Genomic DNA, 20,383 nt, shown 5'->3' with positions numbered 1-20,383 from the left:
CCTTGACTCAGATGCCACCTGGTGGCCAACAGGCCTCTCTAGTCTCTGCTCTGACTCCAAACACCCTCCAGAGTCTTCTTCATCCTCCAGAGCAGTCCCATAATGGTTATCGCTGTCAGAGTCCACCAACAGCTCAGCCAGCCGCTACTGGGCCACAACACTACCGTTGAAAAAGTAGTTGAAAATGACCAGGTTAAAATATTATGTTATTTCAGAATACAGACTCATAACTCCCTTTGTTGGGGCATAACTCCCCTCTTCAGTTTACCTTATGCCACTGTCAAACCCAATGAAGTTTTTTGTCTGCTTTTTATTTTCCACCTTTTCTACCCCTTCATTATCCCCCCCCTTCTTCCTTCGCTTCCTGCTTCTTCTCAATATCTAACTTCAAATTTCTATTTAGACTTGATTTTAATGATTGATGCATATTTTTAATAATTTCACGTAGTTCTTCAAATTCCCACCTTTTCATAATGTCCAGTTCCAAAATTACAGTTAGTTATACAGTTCTTATTTCAGAGTTCTGGTCCACCTTAAATTTAGCTAATTCAGGTAATTTGAAGAGGAAGAGAAGCGGGAGCCATCTTGATCCTTTGTTCTCCCTCCAGCAAAAAAAAAACAAAAAAAAGCACCTTCGTATTTTCCCAGTTCTTGATTTTATTTCCCCCCCCCCTTGTTACCTTCCACCTCTCATTAGTTAGAGTTGTTTAAAATATATTAATTGGAATGAACTTGAACACAGCTAATCTCCTTGATATGTTTCTCTTCGCCTCCTGCTTTTTCCAAATTCTGGTTAATTAAAACTTCCTGCTCAGGGTTTCACATTCCATTCGCAGGTTTTTCATCCCATCTCCTACATGCTCCTGTTCAGTTGCTTTGGCCAGAAGCCAGCTCTTGTGCAGCCATGTTGCCATGCTGCCTTCCCGACGCCAATTCAGAAAGCAAATCTCGGATCTACGAGGGACCTGGGTCTGATGAGATGCTGCCCCTTCTTCACCCCCACCCCCACGGAGGTTCTGATCCAAAAAGATCTCAGCACTGGTTAGCCAGACAGAGTTCATGTGAGGCTCTTCTGAGCTCACACCTCCCTCGTCTGTCCAGCTGGAGAACTTCCGGTCGAATCACATGTATATTGTTGTTAGTCATTCTGAGCCAGACCATTACAGATATTGATTAAATAAATAAATAGTTTCAAAATTGAATAATGATGGTGGGACAAAGGAAATGAAACTTCTCTCTGACAGGACAAACCCAGTTAATTTATTTTATATCTTCGGAACATGCGGAAGCATTTTTAAATAAATATCTAAAAGAAGCTTTTACAACCACGATTGATCCCAAAATTTATGTTGCTAAGTGAATATTTTGTTAAGTGACTTTTGCTCCATTTTATGATTTTTCCTGCCACAGTTGTTAAGTCAATCATTGCAGTTGTTAAGTTAGTAACCTGGTTGTTAAGTAAATCTGGTTTCCCCATTGACTTTGCTTGTGAGAAGGTTGCAAAGGGTGATCACGTGAACCTGGGGCACTGCGACTGTCATAAATATGAGTTAGTTATTAAGCATCTGAATGTAAATCACATGACCATGAGGATACTGAATCGGTCATAAGTGTGAAAAATGATCATAATTCACTTTTTCCAGTGTCGTAACTTCACTAAGTCACTAAGTAAACTGTCGTAAATCAAGGACTACCTGTATAAATGTCAAAGTGATGATCACCTACCTGTTTTGTTCTTCTAATTTAGCCAGTAGCTCTACCTCATCAGGACTCAGTTCTGCTGGCGATGACGGAGACACTGCTGGCGTGGAGTGTGTGGTAGAGGAGGATGTAGTGTGTAATGAAACAGATGGACTTGCCACCTGGCTGGCCATTTGACTCACAGTGTTCTTCACCCATGAGAGAGTAGAACTGAATCTCCCTGCAACCTTGTCTGTCGCCACCTGTAGGAGGGGAGGAAAAACATTTTCTTTAATACTCCTGCAACAAGTCATGTAAGTATATACTCGAGTATAGGCCGACCTGAATATAAGCCGAGGCACCTAATTTTACCACAAAAAACTGGAAACGTAATTGACTCGAGTATAAGCCTAGGGTGGGAAATGCAGCAGCTACCGGTAAATTTCAAAAATAAAAATAGATACCAATAACTTTAAAAGTACAAAAACCTTAGCTCATTCAGCAACCAAGCTAAAACACAAGAGTTAAAATCCTTCAAAACTGGATTCCTCCTCATCATCGGGACATCACTATGTGGCTGCTTGCCATAACAAGGAGGAGGTGGGACATCGTTGCAGAGCGGCAGGAGGGGGAGGAAGGGGAATCGTAAGACAGCCCTGCATTACATTAGAACGTGAGGAGGGGGGATGGTGCGGTGCGCGCTGCGCGGCAAACTGACACAGAGGGAGGGGAAACTCACAGGGGCGCCGGGCCATTCACGAGCGTCACCCAGTGGCATGGCCCCACCCCTTTTTCTCCTCCATTTCGGGCAAATTTTTCACTGACTCGAGTATAAGCCGAGGCGGCTTTTTTCAGCCCAAAAAGTGGGCTGAAAAACTTGGCTTATACTTGAGTATATACGGTAAGTTGTTCCAAAGGTGCTTTTTCAAGACGGACTTTCTCGTTTGTTTTTTTGAAGATGTTTCGTTTCTCATCCAAGAAGCTTCTTCAGCTCTGGCTGGATCTTCCCAAGTGAATTGGATGTATCTGTCCAAAGTTGGTATGTTTGGTGAACGTTTCCAATTCCTGTGTTTTCAGCCAGAGCTTCCAGCCAGAGCTGAAGAATCTTCTTGGATGAGAAGTGAAATGTCTTCAAACAAAATCTAGAAGGTCCAGTTGCCTCTTGAAAAAGCACCTTTGGGACAACCATGACCTGGTTGATTGAGAATCACCACCGACATAAGTGCAAATTTTGATTATGCAACCAATGAATTCTTTAAAAAAGAACAGAAATCTCTAACTTACATATTACAAGTATTCCCTTAGATCAGTGTTTCTCAACCTTGGCAACTTGAAGATGTCCGGACTTCAACTCCCAGAATTCCCCAGCCAGCGAATGCTGGCTGGGGAATTCTAGGAGTTGAAGTCCGGACATCTTCAAGTTGCCAAGGTTGAGAAACACTGCCTTAGATTTTATGATGTGATTATGTGTGTCAAACTAATAAAAGCACAAAAAGCTTTATAGAAAAGTCTGAAAGTTAATTGAAAGTACCAGATATGGCACATCATGGAGAAAAACTATCTATGTGAGCTAATTATTTCAACTACCTGCTCATGTACTTCAACTATACCTTTGCAGAGAACTAGTCCTACCTCAGTTTCAGAGTAACTTTTCCTCATACTCTTCTAGAGGTATGTTACCGGATAGAAAAGAACCAGTTTGTATCTATTTACACAACAGAAACCTGACAAACAATAGCAACAGGTTTTACTGCACCTGGTGGGGCTGAAGAAAGAAGAATCACTAAGGCACAGAAAAGTAACGGATGGGACATACTACAGGTGGGCCCTCAATTTATGCTCACAATTGAGCCCAAAGTTTCTGTTGCTAAGTGAGACACTTGTTAAGTGAATTTTACCCCGTTTATATATTAATATTTATTGCCACAGTTGTTAAATGAAATCACTGCAGTTGTTAAGGTAGTAACATGGCTGTTAGGTAAACCTGGTCCCCCATGGACTTCGCTTGTCAGAGGTTGCAAGTGATCACGTGATCCAGTGGCGGGCTTCAAAAAATTTTCGAACCTACTCTGTGGGTGTGGCCTCCTTTGTGGGAGTGGCTTGCCGGCCATGTGACCTGGTGGGAGTGGCTTGCTGGCCATGTGTTTCTTTCTTTCTTTCTTTCTCTTTCTCTCTCTCTCTCTCCCTCCCTCTCTCTCTCTTTCCTTCCTTTTGTCTCTCTGTCCCTTTTCCCCCCCATCTCTCTGTCCCCATCTCTCTCTTACTTTTTCTTTCTTTTTTCTTTTTTTATTTCTTTCTTCCTTCCTTTCTTTCTCTTTCTCTCTCTGTGTGAGTCTGTGTGCGTGTGTGTGTCAGCGGTGGGTTTCAAAAATTTTTCGAACCTACTCTGTGGGTGTGGCCTCCTTTGTGGGAGTGGCTTGCCATGTGACCTGGTGGGAGTGGCTTGCTGGCCATGTGTTTCTTTCTTTCTTTCTATCTTTCTCTCTCTCTCTCTCTCCCTCTCCTTCCTTTTGTCTCTCTGTCCCTTTTTCCCCATCTCTCTGTCCCCATCTCTCTTACTTTTTTTTCTTTTTTTATTTCTTTCTTTCTTCCTTTCTTTCTCTTTCTCTCTCTGTGTGAGTCTGTCTGTGTTTGTGTGCTGTGTGTGTGTGTCAGTGGTGGGTTTCCAAAATTTTTGGAACCTCTTCTGTAGGTGTGGCCTGCTTTCCGGGTCCACTGGTGGAACCTCTTCTAACCGGTTGGGTAGATTTGGCGAACTGGTTCTACCGAATAGGTGCGAACTGGTAGGAACCCACGTCTGACGTGATCCGAGGACCATCATTATAAATATGAACCTGTTGCCAAATTTCTGAATTTTGATCACGTGGGGATGGTCCAACAATCGTAAATGTGAAAAACGTCCATAAGTCACTTTTTTCAGTGCCACTGTAACTTTAAGCAGTCATTAAACAGTCACTAAGTTGAGGTCTACCTATGTAAGAGACTATTAGTATGATTGGAACCCAGGATAGGAAAAAGATGTGCCAACTTTGTTGACACACTGAACATTTTGCATTCCACATTGCATATTAAAAAGTTGACTTCTCTAAATGTAAATAGGGCAGCAACCAGCTGATCCTGTTGGATCTGAAAACCCTAAGTGAGGAGCTTGCTTGAAAAGGAAACAGCAGGGAATTCCATGGCTGCAAGTTAGACTGGAAAATCAGGAAAATATCCCAGGATACAATGGCAAACCACTTTCACATTCCTGCCCAAACTCTGACATGGATATCTCCAATATTACATCCATGGTCAAGCTCAACTCACAGGATCATTTACCTTTTTGTGTCTCACCAAGACTAAAAATAATTTTAAAAACTGCCTGTACAAGGAAACTGTTGTGGCCCGGCAGGAGCTGTTAGAGCTGTCGCCAGACTCCGACAGCAAGGGGGCTTATGAGTCGGCCTTGGAGGAGGTGGAAAACCCTGGACAGGGTGCCGACTCCGAGCAGGGCGAGGAGAGGTTGGTTGGCCACCAGGTGGCGGCGGAGCCTTGGATCAGAGGGAGTGTTCAGGGAAACACTCGTGAGTTGTTGCAGGATGCACCCCGTCGAAGGGTTACTCGACGGAAGGAACAACTGAGTACTTACAGGAGATGATTGCTAGCAGCTGTTGCTCATTGGGATCCTCTCCTGAGTATAAAGGGAACTGTTTGTGCCAAGCCCTGGTTGCAGAAGTCAACGTTCTCGTTCACAAACCGAGAGAAGCCAACTTGGATAAGTGGCTTGATCAGAGAAGCCGGGTTGCAGTGCTGTGTGAGTGTTTTAGGACTTTTTGCCAGAGCTATTATCTTTGTTTATTTGGGCTTGCAGCCAACAAGAGCCTGGACTGATTAAAACATTCTTTTGTACGTCTGTGTTGGCTTTCGTTCCTGGACGGAGAAGGGGGGTGGTCAGAACAGAAACTATTTCACATAAAAGTCAACTTCCCAAAACAAGCTACTTTTTTAGACTTTATGAGGGCAAGAAAAAGTACAGATAGTCCTTGATTAATGACTTGCTTAATGACAGCACTGAGCAAGGAGACTGACCACTGGTCTTCAAAGTTGCCGCCATCACTTGTGGGATCGCAATTCAGGGACTTGACAACCAGATTGCAATTACAATGGTTGTAGCATCCCACAGTCAAATAATCACCATTTACACGTTTATTGTTTTTACATTTTTTTGCTGTACATTGCCTGGTGTCACTCCTTGTGAGATGGACAGCTATATAAATTCAGTAAATGAATGAATGTGTGTGTGACCTTCCCTGCCACTTCTGACAAGCAGTGTCAATGGGGAAGCTGGCAAGAGATCATAAGTGACAATCACATGATGTCACACTTAAGAACACAGTCACCTCAGAGGGCAGGTGGGCAGCATAAAACTTTAATGAGCAAACAAACTGTGTGCGGTATGCTTAACGACGGGAATGGCTGAAACTGCTGTTGTAAGTCAGTGCGGGCATGTAGTCATATGACATCATGCTCTATGACTGGGTTGCTTAGAGATGGAATTCCCAGTCCCAATTGCCTGAGGACTATCTGCATGGATTGTAATCCTTTCAGTGTCCTTTGTGATCTTAGCCAAAGTAATCCACAGCATAGATAGGAAAAAGGCAAATTAAAAATCGGAAATAAAAGGTGAAGTAAAGCACACACACACACACCCAATATTCTGTCATACGCCACCTCCATCTCTAAGCTGCGTAATAAAACCAGGAAATACTGTATGCCAGCAATTAAAGGAGAAGCAAAAGAGAGCATGCAGATAATTGGGATCCATTTCTCACTTTCAGAAAGAGAACAGTATCAGCTTCAGAGCAATGAAGAGCAAAGCAGACATTGGTTATGACTAAGTCCAAATAAGTGCTTAGAATCTTTGCTTTTATGAGAGAGAAATTTAACGCTACCATGAATTTCACAGCCATTAACCTAACCTGAAAGAAGTAAATATAATTTTAGTGTAACAAAGCTTAATAGCTGAAGCCTTTTACAGAAATAGGGAAGCTGGCTTCCTATCTTCTTAGCAAGTTTCCAGAGCACTCGAAAAACTCAAATATATTTGGATGTTTGTAGAATAGTAAGCACTTGTTAAGATCAGCAATGGTCAGCACTTCTGCTTCTTGTGTATTACATCTCTACATTTAGTCAGAGTAAGAAACTGCATTGTCAAGGAAAAATCTGGCCTTTCTAGCCTGCTTCAACTGCTGAGCACCAATATATCAAAATTTCAAGCCATAACACTAGCAATTTCTTTTATTAACAATGTAAACTTAATGTAAGGACTTAACTTAGACAGATTTAGGAACAACTGCAGTGGATTATTTATAAAATTGTTTAACACCATAAAACATGGTAACGTTTTCAAAAAAGGGACAGACAGATCTAGGACTTTACAATAACTCCCATCTACTGTCAGTTTGCACTCGAGGTATATCGTGTGTCTGTCTGTGTATGTGTGTGTGTAAAAATAGTGCCATTAAGATCAGGGGTGAAATCTACTTACCTTTGCTACCGGTTCACAAATGTGAGCGCACGCGCCAATTCCGCACAGGCGCAGAACCTTCCATGCATGCACAGAGCGTCAAAACGGATGTCATGATGTCTGGGCGGAGCCTGCTACCGAGCATGCCTGGAAGGTAAGTAGAACAGCGGGGGGGGGGAGGGGGGACCGCTGTGCCACATGATTTAGATTAGTATATAATATAAATCGTGGGTCACAGCTGATCGCCAGAAATACCAGTTCACCCGTACCGGTAGCATTTGTTTTTACTACCGGTTCAGATGAACCGGTGCGAACCTGTAGGATTTCACCCATGATTAAGATGTAAAATAATCTTTACTGAATTTATTCTCCACAAACTAGTCATTTATCTTTAAATCATCTTACATGCTGCCATTTTAAGGCAGCCATGCATTCAAACCATACATTGGACCTCCCAGAAACCAAATCCATAGCGGTAACCTAAAACAACATCAATGTATTTTCAAAAGCTGGATCATATTAAAAGATCTTCATCTAATCTCGGGGACACACACACACACACAAACACACAGAGAAAGTGGTTTCAGCAAGCATCTCAAGTAAAGATATTTCCAGAGACTTTTCCAATACATGGTGGGAGGCAGAAACCCATTTTTAACTAGTTGATTAACATATTTGGAGAGAAATCATACGACGAACAGCTATGGGAATGGGTATGTTTAGTCTATTAAAGAGAAGGGCCAGGAGAGACATAAGTTTTCCAGTCTTCAATTACTCTAAAGCACATAAGGGCAGGTCAAGAAGTAACAGATGGAATATATTAAAGAGAGGTCCAACTTAGAATTATGGAAAAATTTCCTGATAGAGAGAACAATTCCAGAAGTTGTAGGAGCTCCATCACTGAAGGTTTTCAAGAAAAGATTGGACAGCCATTTGTTCGGGATCGTATAAGAACTCCTGCCTTAGGGAGTGGGTTGGGCTAGAAGACCTCCAAGATCCCTTCCAGCCCATATGATTCTATGATTATATGACTTCTGTTGCCCTAAGAACATAAGCATTCTTTTCCTTAATCTTAATCATTCTTGACTTCTGAGTTAACTGATTTTGCTGCTTTCTGCAATAGAACCTACTAAAACTCAACATACTTGGTACAACTAATTTTTGTTTCCCCCTCATGTCCCTATGATTGTATCACCAGAATTCAAATGAAAATGCTGCAAGTTAATTTAATTATATCATTATATCTCCTACCTACCGTCAGTTTGCACTCAAGAGGTGTAGTGTGTGTGGCATACAGGTAGTCCTCAATTTACAACCATCTTTAGTGAATGCAGGAACAAAGCCAATTAGAGCCAATTGATAGAGTGATCTAAACCTAACTAGGAACTAATTTCTAAATATCTTTTGGAGGAGAATTATACGTGGCACGACAAAACCGCAGTCCACTAAAGCGCACCCAATTAAAGCGCGTACCTGACATCATCAGCAGCGCGACAAATACAACCATGGAGAAAAAAGGGCGCTTTAAAAAGCGCTTTTAAAGCAAGCCGATTCACGTTAAGGTAAGGGTTAGGGTTAGGTTAAGCGTTAGGGTTAGGGTTAGTTTTAGGGTTAGGTTAAGGGTTAGCGTTAGGTTTAACGTTAGGTTAAGGGTTAGGTTTAGGGTTAGGTTTAGAGTTAGATAGTTCGGGGGTTTAGGTTTAGGTTTATGCTTTAATTTTAGCTTTACCGCTCACAGCGTGCTTTTTTCGTCGCGCTGTGATGATGTCAGGTACGCGGTTTCGTCAAGCGTGCTTTAGTCGACCGCGGCTTTGTGGTGGAACCGAATTATAAAATACGTCCAGTCCTGATCGGACTGAGTCTAAAACTGGGAGGAGTCACCAGTGGTACCAGTGATGTCACAGCTGTAGACTCAGTCTTATTGGTCAGCGGAGAGAGACAACCCATCCTGGCTGCTGTCTCCACCAACTGGGGAGAAGGGGGGGGGACTTATTTGATTAACGATTGCATGATTCACTTCACAACTGCAATGATGTGCTTAAAGACCATAGCAAAAAAAACAAATAAACCATAAAATCAGGTGCTTAGGAACAGAAATCTGAGCCTGAATTGCAGTCATAAATTGGGGGCTACATAGAACACTCAAAGGATTTCACACACTAAATGTGATTTACAGAAGATTTAGACCACAAAGTGAAAGCATCAGATCTTACAGGAGGCAGTTTAATTGAATGCGCCAAGGTGGCGCAGTGGTTAAATGCAGCACTGCAGGCTACTGCTAGATCAGCAGTTCAGCGGTTCAAATCTCACCGGCTCAGGGTTGACTCAGCCTTCCATCCTTCCGAGGTGGGTAAAATGAGGACCCAGATTGTTGGGGGCAATATGCTGACTCTCTGTAAACCGCTTAGAGAGGCCTGAAAGGCCTATGAAGCGGTATATAAGTCTACTGCTATTGCTATTGCTATTGAATGAATGAAAGGTGGAAAAAGGATGTCTTGCAGAAAAGGCACACGACTCCAATATGTAAAGGAAAGCAACAAAATAATGTTGAAGATTAACATTAATCTTGTACTTCAAAGATTAGTAAGAAAATGCTTTCTGTAGATTCCTTTCAGAGCCTTTAGAAAGCCCTCCACAAGTCAGCAAAATATGCCCCCGTGTTGCCATTCTAAATATAATGCAATCACAGAATGTAGGGGGGGGGGGGAGGAAGAGAATTTTTGAGATCATTTAATCCAACTCCCTGCCCAGTTCAGGAATCTGCTATTCCAGCATCCGTGGCAGATGGTCATCTATACAGTAGTCTTTATTTAAACACCTTCAAAGAAAAACATCCACCAACTCACAGGGTAGTTTCTACTATATTGAACAACTCTTATTTTAGGTGTCAAGAAAAATTCTAGTTCTTTGTAATTTATAAACTGAATAAATCCATTCTGCACTTAACATCGACAATAAATATTTGAAGATTGCTACTGTATGTCATATACAGAGCTGTACCCCAGTACTAAAACTAACAAAGATTTGAAAATGACATACAAACACAGACATATCCACAGCTTTTGATAAGAGGAGCTAGTGACTTAATAAGGCATCCTATGGGATGTATTTTTTGCATAAAGCTATTTCCCACTCTGTTTTTATGCCTTGTGCGTAATTAATATTTGATATGCAATGTCAAACTGTAAAAACCTGAAGACTCATTACTGAATGGGGAAAAATATATAAATATCCCCAAACAGAAACAGTATAATCTATATTTAGTTAATGACCCTACTATAAAATGTATTAATAGTAACTTTACTGAACTTTAATTTTTTTAAAAAAAATTAAAAACATATATATGCACCAAGACACTTTCATTCTGAAAGTTTGAGATCATATACTAATTAGAATGTCCAGAAATAAGCAGATCTCAAAGAACAAACTTTTCTTTCCTTCCTAGCATTTTCCTCAAAAGCATGGTCTGCTTTTTTTCAGAGAAATCAAGCGCTGATCCATTTGGTTGCGACAAAAATTGACCAACCACATTGTTGGCTAACGGTGACTGGCCCAAGTTTCCTAACTAGCTAAGGAAAATGATACTCAAGTCATAATTTTAAAAATAAGCTGAAAATTTCAGAGTTTAATATTGTAAATTACATGGATACAAGATATTTTAAGCAACTCAGTTAATCTGTAGAAATAAAAAAGTTTGTAATTCATATTGTCCTAAAGGGATTACAGTAGTGCATCTCCTTTAAATTTGCCACTACATCTAGGTACATGACTCAGGAGAAACTAGCATGCATTCTTGAGCTTCTAAGCAATATACACAGATTCGACATGCATTTATATGATTTTATATTTTCCACATAGCATGTACATGCATGTCAGGTAAAGTGTTTAAACATTAGAAAATGTAAACACATCTAGCCAAACAAATTTGGAAATAGATTTATTAGTTTTTTCTACTTAAATTCTTAAAAATACAGGTTTTCCTTGACTTACGACCACATTTGACTCCAGAATTTATGTTGCTAGGTGAGAATTTTTTTTAAAATAATATGTATTTATAACAATTTTTCCCTACTGTTGACAATATACTTGAAGATTGCTTTTTTAACATCCCATAGATACATCTTATCTTACAACGGTCCTACTTCTTCTTCCCTCCCTCCCTCTTTCCTTCCCTCGTTTCTTCTCTCCTACTCCCCTTCCTTCCCTCCCTCCTTCCCCTTCCCTCCTTCCCTCCTTCCTTCCCTCCTTCCTTCCTTCCCTCCTTTCTTTTCTCCTTCTCTCCTTCCTTTCCCCCTTCCTTTCCTCCTTCCTTCCCCCCTTCCTTCTCTCCTACATTCCCTCCTTCCTTCCCTCCTTTCTTCTCTCCTTCCTTCCCTCCTTTCTTCTCTCCTTCTCTCCTTCCCTCCCTCCTTCCTACCCCCCTTTCTTCTCTTTCTTCTCTCCTTCCTCCTCTGCTAGGTGAGAAATTTGTTAGGTGAGTTTTGTCCCATTTTATGACTTTTCTTGCCACATTTGTTAAGTAAATCTCTATAGTTATTAAATTAATATCATGGTTGTTAAGTGAATCTGACTTCCCCATTGACTTTGCTGCTCAGAAGGTCGCAAAAGATAGTCATATGACCCTGGAACACTGCCGCCATCATAAATATGAACCGGTTGTCAAACACCGGAATGTAAATCATCCGACTATGGGGATGCTGCAACCGTCATAAGTGTGAAAAGTGGCCATAAGTCTCTTTTTCAGGGCCATTGTAACTTTGAACAATCACTAAACAAGCTGTTGTGAGTCACTACAGAACTATCTGTAATGAAGATTCCCTCAAGCTAAACTAAACCCTTAATATGACTTCATAGATGCATCTATGCAATTTTCCTTGAAACAGCATAGAAATGATTTTATTTTTTATTTTTTTTAACACACAAACAAAATTTAGACGTATACCACCTTTATACAATACAATACGAACAGGAACTTCCTGTTCTTTATAATAGCAATCATCAATCGATACTGCTCACCTTATATTACTTCCCCTTCTATTGTATTTCATTTGGATTTCACCAGTCTTAACCCTCTTATTTTACTCATAACTATTGTTTTTTGAGTTTTCTTATATTCCTTCATTGATTTTTGTTTCTTTCCTCCATCCACCTATACCATTTATCCCATATCTGGTAGAATTCTGATTCTTCTTTTCCCTGGATTTCTTTAGTTAGTTTGTCCATTTCGGCACAGTCCATAACCTTTTTTATTATTTCATTTTTGCTTGGAATTAATTTGTTTTTCCATTAGCATAGAAATTATTTTAATTAATTTCTGCATTTTTTTCCTAATGCCGGTCTATCGCCAGCCTTTAGATTTCTTAGTAACATCCTACCTACTACAATCTCAGTCCAACCGTGTTTACTTTTTCAGATTAACCACTATCGACTAGGTACTACAATCTACGTAGTTCCCAAGTTCTTAATTGTGCTTTATTTTTCTGCTCTTGGAAATTAATCTCTTCACTTTCAAGGGAAATACTGAAGGTTAAATGCTAATTCAATTACTTCATTTTGTTAAAATTAAGCACTATTCTTGTCCTAATATCAGAGTCCTGACAAAGATTTTGACATTTTCATTTCATCCTATTAAAAGCCTATGATTTGAACAAAACTGCCTAAAACATATGGCAAACATATATAAAAATCAAAACGTATGACAATCTACTCATATGTCTTTCTTCCAAATAGAAAAAGTTTTTAAAATAATTTAAAAATATTAAAAAGGAAAAAAATATAATTATTTGCACAAATTTGTAACCCATGTTTCTACTAATCTATAGTTCAGTGAGTTCTATTCTTCTATGTTCCTTCAACTGCCATTTGAAGTAAAATTAATTCCTAATTGTAAAAACTTAATATAAGCCTATTAAATATGTGTAGAAGACACAACAATTCAATCTGTAAGATATCTAAGGTACACTATGTTTTATATCAATGCATGCATTTCACTTTCATTTACAATCATTTTTAGGACCTTCTCTGCTCTGATTTAAACTCCAGACATAAAATGTACTCTAGAAGTTATCTAAAGGCAAAGACAGAATTAAATAAACCCTTAATTAAAATGACTATCTTAAAAAAAAAACCTTGTTTTTTCTGCTCTGGTAAAGAAATAAACATTGATGCAGTAAAGCTACCTTTATGCAAAGAAATTCATGTTTTCATCTTATAATGTTTGTGTTTGTCTGCCTTTATTTTTTGAAGATTTATGTTTGAACATTTATTTACAAGTCAAATTCCATCACAATTGCTTCAGAACAACAATGACAAATGAGAATACGCGAGAGAAATAAGCCTTCTCTTAATCAAATTAACTTCTCTCCTTTCAACTCTACAGTATTAAATTAAAATTGAAAAAGTGGATTAGTTACAAATCTCCTAATGCTATTAATTCCGTCTACCCTAGATCTAGGGTGTTACCTTATTCAAGGTCAACTTTTCTTCCTCGCTTTCTTCACAATTTCTTCACAATAGTCGTAAACAAAATAAAGTCACACCCTTGTCCTGATGATACTCGGGGGGGGGGGGGGTCCAAGTACCTACAATTTGCAGTTCTTTGCCACATCCTCTAGGAACAACAAATTTTAACAAAAAAACAATTCATTCTTCTTAAGAGAGTAATGTGGTGAGAAAATACCTATATCACGACTCATTTTGCCCCCCCCCCATACAGAAGTACCAAGTGGATTCCATAATAGGAATCCAACTATGGCTTAGCATGAAATATGAATCAGTTTTCAGCTAGATTGATGAGGAATATAAAAAATGGACAGAGCAGAGATGGAACAAGGCATAAGAATAAAGTCAAAAGAATTTCAAGCAGAAGAAAGGAACTAAAGTTGAATTTCTAGAGCAGAAAGGAATGTAGATTTTAAAAATGGCATGAAGTAGAATAAGAAAAAGGGGGAACTAATAGGGATTGAGGATAAAACATCTATTTTCATGTGCAGAAAAATAATTGACATAAAAATCTTTAGATATTAAAAAGTTCATTAATATTCTGTGCAATTAATATAATTAAGTCAGAATAATTTGAGCTGCATCTCTGTTTTTTTCAGTATAAAATGTACTCTGATTTCATTTATTTTGACATGCTACCTATGTTTTTCTGAAGGGAATTTTCAGGAAGAATTTAGACCTTCCACAAGCAAACTAAAGTTCCTGGAAAGCTGTCCTTGGATAACTTACATCATGCCAAGGATAACAGCTGACTTAACTATTTTTTTCTTGCAGAGAATATGTTTTGCAGAAAGGAAGCTTAATCACTAATTCATCCTCTTTCTTATGCAACTTCCTTGTGATAAATTAAGAAATCAATTTTTTTCCAAACAGAATACTAGCAGATATATATATGTTTGACATCTAAAACTATTTTTATAGAAAAAATGCCTGTCTAAAACTAGAGACGTATAGATTAAAATCAGTACTCAACTATAAAAAAATTACTAAATGACTTTGGGGCAGTCCGTCAGTATAACCTTCCAAAGTTATTAAGAGAACAAAGGTGAATAGGGAAATAATGTTTACACTGCCTTGAGCTTTGGGGGATAATGTCATGGAACAAATATAATTAACACTAATGATTGCAATGGCTTAGATTAGGGATCTTTTCCTTAAAACTGTCTCAATAAAATATTCAGAAATCTTATGAAGGACCACCTTATTAAAGAAGAAATAGGTATAAGTTACTATCTCTCAGACAGCAATTTGCATTTCAATTTAATAGACATCAGAGCCCAATGAAAGCAAGGCCAGCACAAGATCGCCTTCTCTTTCTGAGACAATTCAAAATAAAATAAATTGGTTAAATAATTCTTTTAGGCAAGTTTTGAACCTATTAACGGGCTTCTTTTAGTTATTCAGTTTACAGGCTGTATATAAAGTTGGGTTTGTAACCTTCAGTATTGTGGATTTTTTAAATTATAAAACCCAATCATTTACCAAGTTGCAGGCTTAGAATATTTAGGAGGAGGAGGAAAGTTTATTTATAGGCTGCCCTTTTCCCTGGGGGGACTCAGGGCGGCTTACAATCCATAGGGGGGGAACACAAACAGCAAAACATATAACAATACATAATTAAAAATAAAACACAACATTCATTCATTCGGGTGGGGACGGATTACAATCTTTCCCTTGTTAAAGAACTGCGATTCCAGTATCTTTTATCATTATAACCATTTAGAGACATAGGAAAATACAGTTATGTCTGATGATGGGTAGAAGGTCTAGCCCACATTACTTTCTCCCAATTTCACAATGTACTAAACAAAGAAAAGTCAAAAGACCAGGTTTTTTTTTTTTAACATAACAGCAGCTCACTCTCCTTCAACTCCTGATCAGGCCAGTAACCCACCCCTTATCCAGGCATCTTCCTCCTATCTCAACTACCTTGTTCTAATGGAGAGAATTAAGGGATTGTTTTATATATGCTGAAGTCAAGGATGCTATATGACATGCAGGATAGATAGAAGCATCGGATCCAAAATCCTCCAAAAGAAGTATGCACAGGAGGCACATGGGGAAGTAGCTGGGGGAGCAAAACAAACAAACAAACAAAAAAGAAAATAATGGGAGGGGCCCACTAAAGAAATAATCATTTGTAGAAAAAGTAAGATGAATAGAGATGGGGATGGGACCATCGAAACCCTAGTTTAAACCAGTGTTTCTCAACCTTGGCAACTTGAAGATGTCCGGACTTCAACTCCCAGAATTCCCCAGCCAGCGAATGCTGGCTGGGGAATTCTGGGAGTTTAAGTCCGGACATCTTCAAGTTGCCAAGGTTGAGAAACACTGGTTTAAACAGCCCCTTCTAGTTAAAGGGGCATGTGTAAGTGCGCCAGCATGCCTAATGTCCCTGTCCTACTGTCCCCATTGATTTGGATTGGATTTATTACATTTATATGCCGCCCTTTTCCCTGAAGGGGATTCAGGGCGGCTCACAATTCAATCAGGGAAGGGGGTACAGACAGAGTTAGAGTTAGAGTAATTTATTTATATGCCGCCCTTTTCCCTGGGGGGACTCAGGGCGGCTTACAACTCGAAAAGGGAGGGAAACAAACAATTGACACATAAGACAATACATCATTAAAAGCATGACATTCATACTATTCGGGTGGGTTACAGTCTTTAATCCCAGGCCTGACGGGATAGCCAGTTTTTAAGGGCTGTGCGGAAGGTCTGGAGGGTGGTGAGGAAGGTCTGGAGGGTGGTGAGGGTACGAATCTCCACGGGGAGATCTCGTTCCATAGGGTCGGACTGCCACCAAGAAGGCTCTCCTCCGCGTAGTTGCCAGTCGACATTGACCGGCAGATGGGACCCGGAGGAGGCCTAATCTATGGGATCTAATTGGTCGGGTGGAGGTAATTGGGGGATAAAAAGACGAGACATAACAATACAAAATTTAAAAACACACAACCACCACGCCATTCGAGAAGGGGGGCAAAAACTCTTTAGCCCCAGGCTAAAGAGTTTTTGTACCCATTTCCCATGTTCTTATTCCTGTTTATTCTTATTCCTGTTATCTTGTACATGAGTGACAAACTAAATAAATAAGTCTGAGAGCTCACGCAGAAAAGCAATAATAAAATGGAACCGGGTGGAATCTCAAGAGGAACTCTTGCCATAAGACATTTCCCAGGAAAAGCTGGGCAAGGGGCGCGGAGAGAGGTGGTGCAGTGGTTAAATGCAGCACTGCAGGCTACTTCAGCTGACTGCAGTTCGGCTGTTCAAATCTCACCGGCTCAGGGTTGACTCAGCCTTCCATCCTTCCGAGGTGGGTGAAATGAGGACCCGGATTGTTGTTGGGGGCGATATGCTGACTCTGTAAACCGCTTAGAGAGGGCTGAAAGCCCTATGAAGCGGTATATAAGTCTAACTGCTAACTGCTATTGCGGAAAAAAACTTTTTTGGGCACTCAAGACTTCCTGGGAGTTTGGCCCAAGCTTTTCTTTTTATCCGCGCTCCCTGCGGGAACAAAGGGATGCCATCACAAGAGTGGGAAACCCCACCGCCGACGCCCGAAGGCATCCCCGCTCCCTCCACCACCCCCAGAGAGGGGGAAATCCGGTGGGCCGTGGGCGAGAAGGCAGAGGAGGAGGAAACCCCTTGGAGCGTGACGCCAGCCTAAACCTATGAGGCAAGGAACTAATACAGGCAGAGCAACTCTACTCCAAGGTTTCTACATGCCACAATTCGTGCTCAAAGGACGCCCAAGCAAGAGACTTTCTCCCCCCCCCCCCAAGGCCAGGAACAGGCCCAAGAACGTGGAGAGAAGCTGGGAAGGTCCTTAGGAGAGGGTCTCCCACCCACCCACGACCAACGCGGTGGGTGGGAGACCCTCTCCCAACGCCGGAGAGGTCTCCCCCCCCCACTCCCTCCCTCGCTTTTCCCTGCCTCCTTCGGCAGAAAAGGCTCCCTTGGGAGTGGAAGGTTAAGAAGGAAAGGCGCGCCCCCCCCCCTACTCCGCGCGCTCACCTTGGAAGCCTTGGCCGGGGAGGCGAGGCGTTGCGTGCATCGGGGGTCCCCCTGCAGCCCGGCCCGGAGCCGCCGCCGCCGCTGCTTGCAGCTCTGCCCCTTCTTGTCGGTCAGGCCTCTCTCCGCTCGGACGGCGTCCCGCCTTTCCACTCCTTCTTCTCCCTTCCTTCCTTCCTTCCCTTCCCTCCCCGCCCCCGCTCCCTTCCTTAGACCCCGCGAGCCGCTGCGCTCTCCAGAAACGGGGCCATGTCCCTTGGCGGGGAGAATGTATGTGTGTGTGTTTGCGTGTCTCTATGTGTGTGTCTATGTGTGTTACACGCGCGCGCAGGCGCAATCCCGGTGTGCAAGGCCAGCGTCTGCCGCCGGGAGGACCCCCCCCCCCCGCAACCTCTCAAATCTGCACCGGAGACCGCTGACAAAATAAAGCCCGATGATGAATGGGGGGACGCGGGGATAAAGGGGAGGGGGCGAGAGAGACGCGGAGCCGCAGACACAGGCCTAAAGGGTGCAAGCCGGAGCGCCCGTGCCTGAATTGCACGTGTGTATTGCTTGCAGACGATCCTTAAAAGGGAACAACGAGCCCCCGTCTGGGACGGCGAGGTCGGCTTCCTTAGAAACCTGCGAGTTGCCGCCTGGCTGCCTTAAAAAGAATCCGGCGCCAGCTACAGAAGATCGGGTCAAACTAAGGAAAGGAGTCCTTTTTAAAAATAAAATAAAACATTAGCTGAAGAACTAATCCAAAAGCGTCGGGTTTCATTGAGGTTGAGCGTGTGAACCCGAGGATTGGGATTTTGATCGTAACGTTCGGGGGAAAACTAACTCTGCGATTGCCTTTTTCTAGCTAAACATTGTCAGCAGTAATTTCGCTGTTGTTATTAAACTATTTTAATGTTTTTTTTACTTTAAAAAGTGTATTAAATGTTTAATAACAATTAAAAAATACTTTTATTAAATTGTTATTTTTAATTAAATTATTTTATTACATTATTTTTATTAAAATTACTTTTTTACTATTATTATTATCATCGGTCTCTCAATAGCATCAGCTCTATCCTAGTTTGTGGATAGCCTACAAGAGAGAGCCTCATTTCCCATGCAGAGAAAACTGCCCATTACTTCCCTCTACTGTTAAAAGCCAGGAAGGAGGGGAAAAAAAGTCTTGTCCTCACAACATTGTTATGATTGGTAATGATGGTTAGATCTATGGTTTAGCCCAGGGGTAGTCAACCTTTTTATACCTACCGCCAGAGGTGGGTTCCTACCAGTTCGAACCTATTCGGTAGAACCGGTTCGTCAAATCTACTGAACCGGTTAGAAGAGGTTCCACCAGTGGACCCGGAAAGCAGGCCACACCTACAGAAGAGGTTCCAAACTTTTTTGAAACCCACCACTGGTCCTTGGATATGATTATTCTACACTATCATGCTCATATTTATAAAACTCAGCGCCTCTGTGAAAGGTAAGGATGACTACTGCGTTTGTGGTGCAATCAGAACATTGCGTGTGTTGAAGTTGTTTTAATGCAAACCAAAGATGCCTTTTAAAAAAACAAGTTTACACCCTATTCTTATGCATGCCAGTGCTGTGTGTGAGGTAATTTAAGATGGTTCTGACAATTGTCGTCGGCATCTTCATATCCGGTCACATGGGCGGCAAGCCACTCCCACAAAGGAGGCCACACCCACAGAGTAGGTTCGAACAATTTTTGAAACCCACCACTGCCCACCACTAACACACACACACACAGATAAAGAGAAAGGGAGGAAGAAAGAAAGAAAGAAAGAAAGAAAAAGAGAGAGAGATGAAAGGAAAAAGGGACAGAGAGAGACAAAAGGAAGGAAAGAGATAGAGAAAGAAAAAGAAAGAAAAAACACATGGCCAACAAGCCACTCCAACCAGGTCACGTGGCCGGCAAGCCACTCCCACAAAGGAGGCCACACCCACAGAGTAGGTTCGAAAAATTTTTGAAACCCACCACTGCCTACCGCCCACTTTTGTACCTCTGTTAGTAGTAAAATTTTCTAACTGCCCACTGGTTCCACAGTAATGGTGACTTATAAAGTAAGGAAGTAACTTTATAAAATTCATAAAGCAGAGTTGCAGCAAACCCCTACCGCCCACCGTGAAAGCTGGAACACCCACTAGTGGGCAGTAGGGACCAGGTTGACTACTACTAGTTTAGCCCGTAGTGTCAGAATTCCCTCCTTTGGGGCTGGATGTTCCGCTGTGGGGCTGGCAGAGGGAGTAGGGAAAGAGGGAAGCCAGGAGATTAGGACCAACCCAAATAAGAGCCTGGGGAAGGCTGTTGTGTAAACCCTACTCTTAACCTCTTCAGAACACCACTACTTATAGAACCTTACTCAACTGCATCCCCAAAGATAGCTGAAGGGCATGCAGAAGATTGCACAGGCCAGCTTTCCCGCACTCTATTGTGCAGCCACCCCCACTTATCAATTGCTGACCTTGATGCTTTTGAGATAATAAGGCTTCTCTGGAACAGTCTAAATTCTAAAGCAGCTCCAGGTGCTGCCAGATGTGGTGGGAGGGCCTGCTAGAAAAGTAGAAACTCACTTGTCTGAAAATGTGTAGGATTCCCCTGCTCGAGTAGGTGGTTGGAACTAGAACTGTGATGGCAAACTTATGGCACGCGTGCCACAGGTGGCACACGGAGCCATATTTGGT

General features: G+C 41.5%; 1 protein-coding gene across 4 annotated transcripts in view; it reads right to left on the bottom strand.

Annotated features, from left to right (window-relative positions):
* The window catches only part of EVI5 (ecotropic viral integration site 5), an 84,550-nt gene extending 66,674 nt beyond the window's left edge, over nucleotides 1-17,876 (bottom strand). For 2 of the 4 annotated variants that reach the window (XM_087719304.1, XM_087719306.1), the window contains exons 1-2: nucleotides 17,702-17,825; nucleotides 1,726-1,943 (exon numbers count right to left, since the gene is read on the bottom strand). In XM_087719304.1, coding sequence (XP_087575430.1) covers nucleotides 1,726-1,874 — 149 coding nt within the window. In that variant the 5' untranslated portion in view covers nucleotides 1,875-1,943; nucleotides 17,702-17,825. Of the gene's footprint in view, nucleotides 1-1,725; nucleotides 1,944-5,308; nucleotides 5,597-17,701 lie in introns of those variants that run through there. The other 2 variants (XM_087719308.1, XM_087719305.1) reach the window with 2 other exon arrangements.
* Between the last annotated feature and the right edge of the window lie 2,507 nt (nucleotides 17,877-20,383).

This window comes from Thamnophis sirtalis, unplaced genomic scaffold (assembly GCF_051295495.1).
Source record: "Thamnophis sirtalis isolate CommonGarterSnake01/CBP01778 unplaced genomic scaffold, rThaSir2_p1.2 scaffold_7, whole genome shotgun sequence".
In the NCBI taxonomy this organism is placed as follows: domain Eukaryota; kingdom Metazoa; phylum Chordata; class Lepidosauria; order Squamata; family Natricidae; genus Thamnophis; species Thamnophis sirtalis.
Note: the sequence above shows the minus strand (reverse complement) of the source record. Positions and strands in the feature narration are given on the sequence as shown.